Source organism: Cydia splendana, chromosome 3 (genome assembly GCF_910591565.1).
Source record: "Cydia splendana chromosome 3, ilCydSple1.2, whole genome shotgun sequence".
In the NCBI taxonomy this organism is placed as follows: Eukaryota; Metazoa; Arthropoda; class Insecta; order Lepidoptera; family Tortricidae; genus Cydia; species Cydia splendana.
Genome location: NC_085962.1, coordinates 16,181,446 through 16,196,269, shown reverse-complemented (window position 1 = coordinate 16,196,269; position 14,824 = coordinate 16,181,446). Strand labels below are relative to the sequence as shown.

Here is a 14,824-nt window from a genome sequence, read left to right as displayed (position 1 = left end):
TATTCCGTTTATGCGTTAGTGTTTGCGAAATACTCATTTTAAAAGGTCATATGTCCCTGCAGTAACCGCAGTGTTTACGCCGTTTTATAAACCGCGCAATGATCCCAGCAAGAATTAGTTTTGAAACTTCGTGTAATTTAAAACCAGAAAGAGATTAATGTTATATATACAATAAAGAAAAATAGATAACACATGAATACAGGTAATTAATTATAAGATATCATTTCATTCATTTCATTTATTTATTCATAAAACAATTTTACATTGTGTTTGAATTATGTTATAAATAACTTAAAACTACAAGAACAACAACAACAAACAAACATGCACCTAATATTAAAATTAAAACATAAAAACACACAAAATTAATAAAATGGGAATGGGAATAGGGTATTTGACCACTAGTTAGATCAGTTTCTTTTTTCGAACCGTCAAAGCAATTTTGCTACTATGGAAATTACTTATACGAAACACTAGCATTGTGACGTCACAATCAAAATTACCTACTCTTTATAGTTTTGTATGGGTTTAAAAATAGAAATTGTATCTAAAAGTAACTGCTATCTACGTTTCTCTATTAATCTATATATAACTTAACCAGAGCATAAATGATTAGGTACTTTCCGGTGTAAAATTAACTTATTGTCGTTAAAATAAACATTTAAGTACCAAAATAAATTAAACATTTACTACCTATATCAAATAGATAGATATCTAACTATACATTTGTCGTAATAAACACCACATGTTTAATTAAAGAAATTCAATAGTACCTACGTAGCTAGTAACTATCGTAAAAATTGACAGTGCGGCTGCGCGATGACGTGCGTGCGTGCGTGAGCGCGTGTGGCAACCAACTGGCTTGCTTTTCTACCGTGAACGGTAGCAGACTCGTAGGTATAAACCAGGGATGTTACGGAGCTCCGGTTCCGTTTCCGTTAAGGCGGAACTTCCGTTTGGTATTACACATCCGTTTCTGTTCCGGTTCCGTTATGTTTGAAACGGAAGTTATAACGGATGTCAATGCTTCGTGCGGCGGCGGCGTACATCAAAAACAAACAGGTTCATACCAGTCATTCGCTCATCGCCCCGCTTGCCACGTGCTACGCTAATTTGTTGTTTGTTTGTATACTTTGTTTTATTCGTGTTATTAAAATTAAAATCGTATGTGTTCTGCTGTGTACTGACTACTGACTGTATGTAGTGTGTGTCGTGAATGTTAGTGTGTAAAAAAACGCACAATGAAGCCGAAATCAAGTTCGATTTGGAACTATTTTGATGAAGTAAGTGGGGACACGGCTAAGTGTAAACTTTGTCTGAAGGTTTATTCTAGAAAGGGGAAAACGACTACATCGTTAAAAAGTCAGGCTCCGATTCTGGTTCCGGTTCCGTTTTCGGTTCCGTTTCCGTTTACGGTTCCGTTTCCGTTTTCGGTTCCGTTAAACTAAATTGAAAACATCTGTTTCCGTTTTCGGTTCCGATAAAACCACATCCGTTACATCCCTGGTTTATACCAGAAATTCTGGGAACCAGAATCGGAGCCTGACTTTTTAACGATGTAGTCGTTTTCCCCTTTCTAGAATAAACCTTCAGACAAAGTTTACACTTAGCCGTGTCCCCACTTACTTCATCAAAATAGTTCCAAATCGAACTTGATTTCGGCTTCATTGTGCGTTTTTTTACACACTAACATTCACCACACACACTACATACAGTCAGTAGTCAGTACACAGCAGAACACATACGATTTTAATTTTAATAACACGAATAAAACAAAGTATACAAACAAACAACAAATTAGCGTAGCACGTGGCAAGCGGGGCGATGAGCGAATGACTGGTATGAACCTGTTTGTTTTTGATGTACGCCGCCGCCGCACGAAGCATTGACATCCGTTATAACTTCCGTTTCAAACATAACGGAACCGGAACAGAAACGGATGTGTAATACCAAACGGAAGTTCCGCCTTAACGGAAACGGAACCGGAGCTCCGTAACATCCCTGGTATAAACCCGAGCTCGCGCGGAGAGTTCCACATAGGCCTGCTCCCATACAACCATTTCCAGTCGCCGTTACGACGCGGTGTTGACACATCTTGTGTCGACACCGTCTGTTTCGGTCACAATTCCAGTCGCAGAGTCGTCGCCGTGTCGACACAGTTACCAGAAATGGGGAAGGGTCGACACATGACACAAAGTGACATAAAGTGTGGTCGCCGTGTGCACACATTGTTTCGGGTTTGCGACTACTTTATGCCAAAATCATTCGTTCATTCGTTCATTATGTTCCTGTCAAATGGAAACTGTCAGATGGAAAAATACTTAAATAAAAATAAGTGACATTAATACGCCATCTCTAAGAAGGATTACAAGACGTAATTATATATTGTTTGCATTTATTACAATATGACTTAAATTATTATGGGGAATTAAACTGCTCGAGTGATTTGATAAACTAAGTGTAATATAATCAACGCGCCACCACATTGTTTTAGTTTAGCCGGAAATGAAATTGTTTACTTCTCAGTGCCTGTGTTCATAACTATATTATTTGAAGCATTTTTAGTACTTCGATGCGTATACTATACTTAAATAACAGAAATAACGCTTTACATACTACGAAACTTGTTAATTATGATGTATAAATATGGTTCAAGGCTGAGAAATATTGCAGTCACAAAGTAGTTGCAATGTTTCGACTTTGTGTCGACTCTGTGTTGACACATGATACGCGCTGTCAAAAGTAATAACAAAGTTACTGGTATGTTACTGGATTTGCAAAATGGCTCCTTGTGTTGATTTGTTTTCAGATATTCTCAAAGTGTAAAAATGCCGTGGTCAGAGATGGGCATTAATCGATTAACTGTTTATTCGACTAATTAATGGAATAAAAAAAGTTAATTCTCAAATTTTAATCGCGATTAGTTTAGTCGACCTAACATAGATTGAAATTGAATTAATCTGAATATTAATCGAATAAATTATCGATTAAATCTCGATTGAAAGTTGACAGGGGGCCATTTTTGTACGTAAAAATAATAGAAATGTCTTGCATGCAGATGGTAGCAAAACACTTTGTCATAAAAGTCGAGATGGGTGTCGATATATAGGTTTTAGGGAGTGCCGATTTCGAAAATAATGACCATTTTGGAATCCGAAATGGCGGCCATGCACTGTGTCATAAAAGTCGTCATGGATGTCGTTTTATACGTTTTAGGGGGCCCCAATTTTGAAAATGATGACCATTTTGGAATCCAAAATGGCGGCCATGCACTATGCCATAAAAGTCGTCATGGGTGTCGTTTTATAGGTTTTAGGGGGCGCAGATTTCGAAAATGATAACCATTTTGGATTCCAAGATGGCGGCCATGCACTATGTCATAAAAGTCGTCATGGATGTCGTTTTATAGGTTTTAGGGGGCCCCGATTTAGAAAATGATAACCATTTTGAAATCCAAAATGGCGGCCATGCACTATGTCATAAAAGTCGTCATGGGTGTCGTTTTATAGGTTTTGGGGGGCGCAGATTTAGAAAATGATAATCATTTTGGATTCCAAAATGGCGGCCATGCACTATGTCATAAAAGTCGTCATGGGTGTCGTTTTATAGGTTTTAGGGGGCGCAGATTTCGAAAATGATGACCATTTTGGATTCCAAGATGGCGGCCATGCACTATGTCATAAAAGTCGTCATGTATGTCGTTTTATAGGTTTTAGGGGGCCCCGCTTTCGAAAATGATGACCATTTTGGAATCCAAAATGGCGGCCATGGACTATGTCATAAAAGTCGTCATGGGTGTCGTTTTATAGGTTTTGGGGGGCGCAGATTTCGAAAATGATAACATTTTCAATTTAAAAATGGGGGCAATGCACTATGTCATAAAAGTCGTCATGGATATCGTTTTATAGGTTTTAGGGGGCGCAGATTTCGAAAATGATGACTATTTTTGATTCCAAGATGGCGGCCATGCACTATGTCATAAAAGTCGTCATGGATGTCGTTTTATAGGTTTTAGGGGGCGCAGATTTCGAAAATGATGACTATTTTGGATTCCACTTTTATGACAAAATACGTAGCCGCCATCTTGGATTATAAAATGATCATCGTTTTCGAATTCTGCACTCCCTAAAACCTATAAATCGACATCCGTGACGACGCAAGTTATCTTTATTTTCAGATCTAACAAATTGCTACAGAATACAAAGGACAAAAAACAAGCGAGGAGGTAATGAAACAAGCAAAAATACAGATGATTCCTCGACGCAATTGGGTGATTCTTAAATTGTGTCCAGATTTTTTTTGTCATAAAAGTTTATATTTTTCACATATTACTCTCACAAGTTCCGTGACATTTAGACCTTGTAATTTTTTAAGTAAATGTTTTTGTTTATCTATGAGGATCTCACTAGAATAGTATAATCAAGGTATGTTTATATTTGATGAATGAAATAGTAACGCAAAAAAAAATATATTTGTGTCTTATATTCCTGCCGAAGACTTTTATTTTACCTTTTCCTTCTACACAAGTTTGGCCAACTAATAAGAATTTAGGGCTCTCAATTTTATTTTGACTTCTACAACAGTAAAGCTACGAGGCCATGTTTTGGTATCGTTTTCGTATAAATTCGCAGTACCAAATTTAGTTAAGGTATCACATTGACACCATTCCGAAGTAAAAACATATAAACTTATTATAATACTTTCTTTTAAACTCCTCTTCACGCTTAAACTGCTGAACAGTTTTAATTTAAATTTGGTACACATATATTTTGAGTCCCGAGACAGGATATAATAAGTTATCTCAAAAATCATCCTTTAAAGGTGTGAAATGAGGTGTAGGGGGGAATGCAGAATTGACTTCTTGAAGTTAATACTGTTTAAGTTTAGGTTTGAAGTCATGTTTTTTCATCATTTTTAACTAAATCAAAGATGTAGACCATCCCAAATTTCATATAAATCGGTTCAGCGGTTATTGATTTCCCGTACAAATTTCCACGCCACTTTTCACACCTTCAAAAGATGATTTTGGTTATAAGATCTATCCTATGTCCTGTTCCGGGACGCAAACTATTTCTATACCAAATTTCAACGAAATCGGTTCAGCGGTTAAGCGTCAAGAAGAGTTTCAAAAAAACCGGCCAAGTGCGAGTCGGACTCGCGTATTAAGGGTTCCGTACATTAAGTCCGACTCGCGCTTGACTGCACATTTCTAATAGGTTTTCCTGTCATCTATAGGTAAAGAACTATTTTGTGTATTCAGACGGACATACATACAGACGCACGAGTGATCCTATAAGGGTTCCGTTTTTTCCTTTTGAGGTACGGAACCCTAAAAAGATTTATTTTTATTTTGTGGAATGGTGTCAATGTGATATCTTAAATGGATTCAGCACCCCAGATTTATACGAAAACGATACCAAACACGGCCTAGCACCTTCACTGATATAGATATATCAAGATAAAATTTAGAGCCCTAAATAAACTTTCAAGAGCGGATATCTCAAAAACTATTCAACATATCGAAAAAATTGACTGAATAAACTTGTAACAAATTAAATTAACTTTCATTTTGTATAAGTGGCCATGTCGCTGAGATGCATAGTTTCCGAGATATAATCGAAAAACGGGAAAATGGGACCTTCAAAGCCCCCTCTCTCCCCCCCGCTCAAGGGCTACGGCCGGGGACTTTTGATATGTTCACCTCCTAACTTGTCAAACCGAGTTACGGAGTCAAAAATTGTGTTCCGAGCATTTCCCTCTACAACTTTTGGAGCATTCGTTGCCTGACCTAAGTAGCTTATTGAATTTCTTTAAAAACTTTTCTGTAAAAGGTTGACGGGTGTTGGGTGTTTATATGGTTTCGGTCGATTATTATCATTTGCATTGCCCATGATGACTTACTAGAATTACGAGCACACGAGACACTAATAGTAGTTTGACAAACCTTGGTTTTCAAGAGGTATTTTATATTGACATTTGCTGTCACAAATTTGCTGTCAGATTTAGTCGCAAACCGCACGCAAAGTGCACACAAATGTGTCGACACCTTGTTACGGAAAAGTGTACACGGGGCGACGACACTTTGTTTCGAAACAATTCTAGACACATTGTGTGGACTCTGTTACGACACATCTGACATTTAGTTACCACTTTGTGATTCTGCGACTGGAATGGTTATATGGGCTATAAGTCTGAATTAAGCAGTATAGACCTGTCGACCTATAGACGTATGTAAATTTTTGCGCCTTCATATGAATTGATGATTGAGATTCGTAACAAGTTTATTTTTTTACAGACCTCCTACAAAAGACGGTTCGAACTCAACAACAATTTCGAATTTCGACTGGTTTTTTATGGTGTGTAAGAATTTTTATTATTTTAACGATCTAGAGAATTACCTAGTAGGAAGACAAAGAATGTGTTACCATATGATTGCAACTGTCAATACATACTTTCCGGCTCTCGCTTACGAGAGTAGGCTTATGATAAGACTTGTAATATTTTTTTCTAAATTATGAGATCGCTATATTGCAAACCTGTCCTTGTTCTATTAGTAAAGATTTTCGATTCCTGAGTATTTCTAAATAAAACTTGAGTGTTGTGCAGGATGTCGGCACCGAGGCGTGCAAGGTGACGGCGTGGGGCGACTGGTCGCCGTGCTCGGCGCGCTGCGGGCGCGGGCGGCGGCTGCGCGCGCGCCTGTACCTGGCGCGCGACACTCGCGTGCAGCGCGAGGTCTCGCGTCGGCTGCTCGCCTCCTGGAACCAGCGCTTCGCGGAGTTGCAGCACCTGGTTGGTGATAGTTACCCGAAGGCTACTTTAGGGTCATTCCACCGTTACGGTTGTTACACTTGAACTCATAAAATAAGGTTTTATTCGATATTGTAACAGGAACTAGGAGGTTATAACTATTGATTCATCTACTACTTTGATAATATTATCTTTTCCTGCGGGCTCAGCACGGTTCCATTTTTATCGACTATCACTATGCGCGTCCCTTTCGCACTTACATACTTGTTAGAACGTGACAGGCATGGTGACAAGGGATAAAAACGCGACCGTGCTAAGCCGCCTGTACACACATAATTAAAGTATAAGAGCAATAACGAGAGAATCACTAAAAAGTAGCTGTTTCGGGCGTTACGCGAATTGGCCTATACCTTCTGACCATCAGTACCAAAATGCATAATTTAGCGAATTTTGTCAAATAACCTCCAGTTTTATTTATGTCAAGTAATAATAGTTAGTATAGCCTACTGAAACACTGAAGTAACACTTAGTATCACTTTTTATTTAATTTTAATAAAATAAATTACCTGTTTCGGGTGTTACTCATGGTTCGTTTCGGTTGTTACGAGTACGAAATCAAGACAGATTTATACGAAATTATGGCTCATTTTATTGAAATTATTGTCTTTTTAATAAATTCGATGTAAATCATAAGTAATAAATGCTGAATTATTATAAAATACATTAATCTTAAGAATAAAAACTGTTTCTCGAAGATATCATAATTATTTTCTTTCGATGCGAATATTTCCGAAAATATTCACTTAATGAAAAAATGGTTGATGGTGACACCTATTCATTTTGAAAGATCTATCCAACGACACCCCACATCACAGGATTAAATGCGAAAAAAAATAAAAAATAGTAGTAATAGCTCCTACCATAAAAAAACATTTTTTTGGGGTTTTTTTTTCTGACATGAAGGTTTGGTATGTTTTCTATGGAAATAGGTTAGTGTTGACTTCTTAAACCAGTTTTCATTTTTGAACCCTTGGTAGCGTTTATTATGGAATGACCCTTTAGGCAAATGTTATGGCGGTTGGCGTCAGCGTGCACGTTCGGAGCGTGCGTTTCGTGACCAAGACTTCAGTATTCTGATGCTAGTGATTTAGACGCTAGAATTAAGATTGATGAGTGGGATTTTACGAGAGCTGGCCTGTGGCCTAGCTTAGGTTAGCCTAGCTTCTAAACCGAAATATATTATTTAACCAGTTGCTCTTTGGCAAAGGAAAACATCGTAAGGAATACGGACTTGTCTCAATAAGGTCTATAATTTCCCCTCCGGGTTAGAAAGTTAGATAGCCGATGCTTACGCCACAGACATCGTAAAAAACCAGGATCTGCGCTAATTCTTCATATTATTGAGGTTATTCCCTACTGTTACAAGCGGTAATGTAGTCTAAATATTTTTCTCACTTTTTATTCCTTAGCTGGAACAGTATCTATATCCCTTTAAAGATGCCGTGTTAACATAATTGTATTGTATGATTTATGTTTCATTTTATCTTTTACAATCTTTACATGTTCTTGATAGGTCTGTGTAGCCTCATGAATCTACTTGCATTTTTTTCTGGTTAACAGGATATTCCGATGGAGAACACTACCTTAGATGACCCTGAACTGGAGAAAGAGGTCCAGGAGCAGATGGACCGCTGTCAGTTCACTATGTCGCAGCAGGAGGCGCTGTGCGATGGCGAGGATACTGGCTGCCTCGACTCTATTACCAAAGGTTTTTACTACTTAGGTACTTACTTACTTGGTTGGAGCGATGACCCAAAATGAGGCTTGGCTTCCAACACAAGAGCACACCACTTTGATCGGTCCAGAGCGGTATCCCGCCAGCTTTCGCCGACGCCGAGCACACAGAGATCTGCCCAACGGTATTTAGGATGACCAACAGGACGGTGTCCAGTTTTTTTTAAAGGTTTTTAAATTTTCTGAAAATGTTTGAAAATTAGGTGCTTAATTATCAGTATTCCAGTAACAGTGGGCAAAGAAAATTTGAAATAGAGGCGGATTGTCAAAGTAAATTATGTACCCACAGCAAATTTACTGCCATCTTTCGACAGAAGATTAAAACTGTTAGAACGCCATTGACTTTGATCCTTGAAATTGACATTAACGTCATCTACTCGACAGTAGGTAGGCCAAAGGTTATGGAGCCATCGCTCGAAAAGATTGCACCATACCTTTGGCCAACTATCGAGTAGATGGCAAGAGCCCATCAACGTGCGTGTGCAACTATTGTGCACGTTGATGGCCTCTTAATTTCAATATTTAACAAACAGTTTGATTTAAAAAAATGTTATAACTACCCGAAAATGTACAAATTATATTTGTTTACTTTTATTGAAATACCTAAAGATACAGATTATAGTTCATGCACAAGCGGCTTTTCGATAACGGAGAAATTGTCGATGTAGAAACGTGCATGCTGCCATCGTCGGTGGGCCACTGCCGCAGCTACAAGGAGCGCTGGTTCTTCGACGCGGCCAGCGGGCGCTGCGAGCCGTTCGGGTACTCGGGCTGCGGCGGCAACGGGAACAACTTCCCTACGCACGCCGAATGCCTCAAACGCTGCGGACACGCTAACAATGGTGAGTTGTTTGATACCGAAGATATTCGAGTTAGGGCTGATTTAAACGGCGCGCGAACTCGCATGCGATTTGAGTTATATTGCGGACTGTTGGTTACGTCGAATTCAACCGACCGATTAAAAACCGCAATGTAATAAAACTCGAGTTCTCGCATCGTCTAACTAAATGAGCCCTTAGTGTTGCAATTAGGAGCAACGATAGTTGAATTTACGGCATGAACCATGATATCATAATAGAAGACTATAGGTACGTGTAGGTGTTAGGGTAGTTCGTCAATAACTGGCCACCCTAAACTAAAATAGAATTCTATTCACCTATAAACATAATTCATTTTAGTACCTATAAGGTGGCTAGTTATTGAAGGGTGGCCAGTTATTGACTAAAACGAATTCTGTTTATAATTCATTTTTAGTTTAGGGTGGCCTGTTATTAGCTGGTGGCCTGTAATTAACGAACAATTTTAATTTATTGGACATAACGATTTTATTGTAATTTTAATTCTAAACATATTTTTTTACTATTTACAATCATTAAATATATTTTCTGATGTTGACATGTAATATTTTAAGAATATCACCTATCGTTAAATGAGTATTGGTCAGTTACAGTAACAGCGGCCACCACTACTGAAACGAGTGCGAAGAGACCGATGTCGACTCAATCGAGTGCGGACAACGAGGTGATACAAAACGATGCGCCTGTTCAAGGTAGTTTCGTTAGGGTTTTAGAATAAACATTTTATGTAGCCTTGTGGTTCCTTCTGGTGACCCATTATTATATTTAAGTAGGTACACATTTCAAACCGAGTTACAAAAAATAAAGTTTCTCAATTCGAGTGTTTATTACAGTCGACGTCAAAGATATGTTTACACTTTTGCACCTTACTCCTTTGTAATAAGGCGAAAAATGTAAACATATCTTTAACGTCGACTGTACAACCGACACCGACTTTGACATAAAAAGTCGGGTTTCATTTATTTGACCGAAGCGAAGCGAAGGTCTACGTTTTGACTCGGGCATTTTGCTTTCGTATGTCCGGATGTTCTCCTCTACAGGTCGCAATTCTTAACCGATTCTCGTGAAATTTTGTGACCGAATTTTATGACTAAATAAAATTTTTTTGTCAATCCGGTTTTTGGAAATTTTTAAAAATGGCGGAGTCGTGATACCTGGCGCCTAAACAAATAGTCGTATCGATATCATAAGACTTTTTTCTTTTTGAGACATGTTTACAGAGTTAATAGCAAAAATTGCAGATCGCTGGTTTAGGCGGTATTTAGATATTTAATTTTAACTAATTTTAATTTGAGAAGGAGTAGCTAAATTTCGTCAACCCATCTGAGAACTATTTGGCTCAGTTTGTAAACGTTCGCTTTTTCTGTTTGCACAGAGGGTCTGGGTTCGATCCCCAGTAATTGTATGCTGGGATATTATAACTTTTTGTATTTTTTTACACATAAATTTCGTATTGTTTTTCTTTAATTTACTATACACCGTGTTTTTATTGAATTCCGTTAACTTCGGGGTATAGTTAAGTACGTTTATAAGAACTAAATGGCATAGTTAATTTTCAAAAAAAAAATTTTTTTGTTTTCTTTTTTGTTTTTTTTTTTGTTTAAAAAGTAATTAAATGTAGCATATAGCGTTGTTGTAACACGGGCATTACATTTAACTCAACCAAACAATTGAAATCTGTGACATATCAATGTCATTTCGTACATCAATCGACCGAGATTGTACTTAAGTTTAGTAGCAAATGTATGAACTCATTCTAAACACTAATCAATATGTAAGCCGGCCCTAAGGCAAGTGTACACGCTTGTAGAGGCCTTATAGTAAAAAAATAAATTATGGATTATCTCCGAAATGGACTTAATTAGAACATCGGTGTCTTTGAGAAAGTTACTTGATTTAAGCTCAGGAATGCACCCTTGAAATTAACGGAAATCAAAAAAAACACGGTGTATTTAAAGCTCTTAGCACCGTGTTATTTCAAGCTCTGCTCGCGAGGTCTACAGCTCACAGAGCCACTAGTTATTAACTGAGATTAATGCATTTGTACTCGGATATGATTTCATAAGTCCGTGTCAAAATGGATTAGGAAGTATGTTGCTGTAAATTTTTTATTTAGTTAGTCACATCTAAAAAGTAAAGTTGGCTGATACTATAATATTCAAACTTCAACTTCAACATTTATTCAGCAAATAGGCCACAAGGGCACTTTTACACTAAGCTTTTACACGTCAACATGGAATTTAAATGTCAAATTTAAATATGTATTATATTCTGTTTTTAGTATTTGTTGTTATAGCGGCAACAAAAATACATCATCTGATGTGAAATTTTCAACTGCCTAGCTATCACGGTTCATGAGATACAGCCTGTGATGACAGACATATAGACAGACGGACAGCGGAGTCTTAAGTAATAGGGACTCGCTTTTACCCTAAGTGTACGGAACAAAAAAAAACAACAAGTTGCACTCCGGGAGTGCCGGCAGAAGTGAAAACTCAATGACATTTTAACAGTTTTTCGATCAGGTCACGTGTCCGTCTTACGAAGAGTCTTACGTCTTACGCTGTTGCGAGTTAAACATTTTTTCCCCATCACAAAAAGTGCACAGCGTCGCTAAAGAAGTTTTCACTTTAAAAATCTAAAATTATTTAGAGGTGTAAAATTGTAAATGTCTCTAAGTGTCTCTATTTGTCGCTAGAGGACGTGAATTGTGATGTGAGCACCTGGCTCGGCTGGGGCAGTTGCTTCGGGGATTGTGAGCTCGCGCTCAAGCTCAACTACAGGCTAGTACAGGTAGGTTCACACCAGGTTCATAACTGCCAGTTGTAGGACGGGGCGAGGTGGCGCCTGGCTCGGCCGGGGCAGCTCCGGGGACTGTGAGCGCCCGCTCAGCTCAAGCTCAACTACAGGCTAGTACAGGTAGGTTCACACCAGGTTCATAACTGCCAGTTGTAGGACGGGGCGAGGTGGCGCCTGGCTCGGCCGGGGCAGCTCCGGGGACTGTGAGCTCGCGCTCAATCTCAACTACAGGCTAGTACAGGTTGGTTCACACCAGGTTCATACCTGCCAGTTATAGGACGGGGCGAGGTGGCGCCTGGCTCGGCTGGGGCAGTTGCTTCGGGGACTGTGAGCTCGCGCTCAAGCTCAACTACAGGCTAGTACAGGTTAGTTCACACCAGGTTCATAACTGCCAGTTGTAGGACGGGGCGAGGTGGCGCCTGGCTCGGCCGGGGCAGCTCCGGGGACTGTGAGCTCGCGCTCAAGCTCAACTACAGGCTAGTACAGGTTGGTTCACACCAGGTTCATAACTGCCAGTTGTAGGACGGGGCGAGGTGGCGCCTGGCTCGGCTGGGGCAGTTGCTTCGGGGACTGTGAGCTCGCGCTCAAGCTCAACTACAGGCTAGTACAGGTAGGTTCACACCAGGTTCATAACTGCCAGTTGTAGGACGGGGCGAGGTGGCGCCTGGCTCGGCTGGGGCAGTTGCTTCGGGGACTGTGAGCTCGCGCTCAAGCTCAACTACAGGCTAGTACAGGTAGGTTCACACCAGGTTCATAACTGCCAGTTGTAGGACGGGGCGAGGTGGCGCCTGGCTCGGCCGGGGCAGCTCCGGGGACTGTGAGCTCGCGCTCAAGCTCAACTACAGGCTAGTACAGGCTGGTTCACACCAGGTTTATAACTGTCAGTTCCACCTCACCCAAACCTTTTGAGGAATGGATATGGATGAATGGATATTCCTCAAAAGCTTTGGTTGAGCTATATCTAAGTATCTATCGAGGAATATCCTAACTATTATCACAGCTAGTTTATATTTTGCTCCACTAAATGTTCCTGCCTCTATTCTATATTTCAGAAGGCTGCCTCTGGTTCCGGCAAACCGTGCCCCAGCTTGGTGAAGAGCCGCCTTTGTAAGTTGACCCACTGCCGCAAAACTACTTTTCTGCCTGCCACCGACTCCCCTAGGGTAGAAGTATCAAGTAACCATGGTGAAAATAATGGATAAATGGCATTATTCATAAACACGTGCCAATTCTACAAGCCCCCTTGATAATCGTTCGTCCTTATCCGTAATTTTGACATTTGTGTTAAAAAGAAACAAAACTTAACAGAGATTTGCCTGGTTTTATGAATAAGGGAGTAAGTCTCTGATCTCCTTATGTGATACGGATGAAAGCCAATCAATTAAGTACTAAAAGTAAAGTAGGTATTACCTACTTACATACTTAGTTAAATACCTATTATACTCCAATTCATAAGTAAATTGAAAATTTAAAAAAATATGTAGGCGCCTAAATAAGTGTAATGTTAAACTTTGTCTCATTAAGCATGCTCATGTAAAACATGTCGATAATAGGTAGGTACTTATAACTAGTTAATAAAATAACCAAAAATATGGTAGCCTCATGTATATCAATAAGTACAATAAATGTCATAAAAAAACTATGCATTAAACAATCTACTGGATCGTGTAGAGTTTCTCTTTGTCAATGGTTCTCAAAAAATATTTTATTTATTGTGTTTAGACGTACCTAATCTATTCTTTACCTCTACAAACACCTTAAATTCAAAATGCTCATGTACTTACATATGTACTTAGTTTTCAATTCATATGTAAAACTTCCGTAAGTAGGTATTTACCTAAGTTATACTGTAAGTACCTACATTTTTCTCCTTACTGATATTTTTTTGCCTTGAGAGTAGAGTGGGAGTAAATAATAAACGGCATCATTAAAACTCACTTAAATTTATTTTTAACAATTTGTCAACAAATTTTGTACACAAAGTTCTTACAATTTAACTTACCGCTTACGTTGGGTTATTACTCTAATTACCCTAGCCTAGTAGCCGGGTAAGTTACTTACCTTCTTTACTAATTACTCTAATTAGTTATCCTAATACTGTCGAGGAACATCACAGCTTATTTTGTAAATCTCCCACGGCTCATTTGTATTATTCATGTAATTTTTGCTCTGAAAATGGATTCTTGATTATCTGTAAAGCGATTCAAGCTGGTTGAAAGTGGTAGGTACGTTTTGGCCCTAGGAATTAAGTTTCATTTTCACATTATACGTATATTTTTTTTACGTTTAGTATAATCATTATGTACAAAAAGAATGTGTGATACTCGTATCATTTCCATTCTGTTTTTACATGATTGTAACTTCCTCCATAACTATTATTTTACCTCAATTTTTGAGTTCAATCAAAAATAAATACTTAGCCCGGCGAAATATCTCGTCAGAAATGGTTGAATTTATTCCCTTGGTTAACGAGTCTACTATTCCTAGTAGAAACGTGGCTTTTTCATATTCATATGAATTTGAGGTACTTAAGTTTATTTGGTTATTAATGTATCTATAATGGATACTGTCGTTTGGTGAGCTAAGTACTTACTTATAATTGGAAAAGATAAAGAAACGTTGCG

The 14,824-nt window shown here is 38.7% G+C and overlaps 1 protein-coding gene and 1 long non-coding RNA gene across 3 annotated transcripts in view; one reads left to right on the top strand and one right to left on the bottom strand.

The window, feature by feature from the left end:
- Window positions 1–13,688, top strand: part of LOC134806786 (spondin-1-like) — a 29,277-nt gene extending 15,589 nt beyond the window's left edge. The window contains exons 10-16 of one of the 2 annotated variants that reach the window (XM_063780138.1): window positions 6,296–6,356; window positions 6,607–6,792; window positions 8,371–8,518; window positions 9,213–9,386; window positions 9,989–10,093; window positions 12,100–12,194; window positions 13,253–13,688. In XM_063780138.1, coding sequence (XP_063636208.1) covers window positions 6,296–6,356; window positions 6,607–6,792; window positions 8,371–8,518; window positions 9,213–9,386; window positions 9,989–10,093; window positions 12,100–12,194; window positions 13,253–13,402 — 919 coding nt within the window. In that variant the 3' untranslated portion in view covers window positions 13,403–13,688. The remainder of the gene's footprint in view (window positions 1–6,295; window positions 6,357–6,606; window positions 6,793–8,370; window positions 8,519–9,212; window positions 9,387–9,988; window positions 10,094–12,099; window positions 12,195–13,252) is intronic. The other variant, XM_063780139.1, reaches the window with a different exon arrangement.
- LOC134789402 (uncharacterized) overlaps window positions 1–14,824 on the bottom strand; it is a 368,254-nt gene that overhangs the window by 181,151 nt on the left and 172,279 nt on the right. The gene's annotated exons all lie outside the window — the stretch shown is intronic.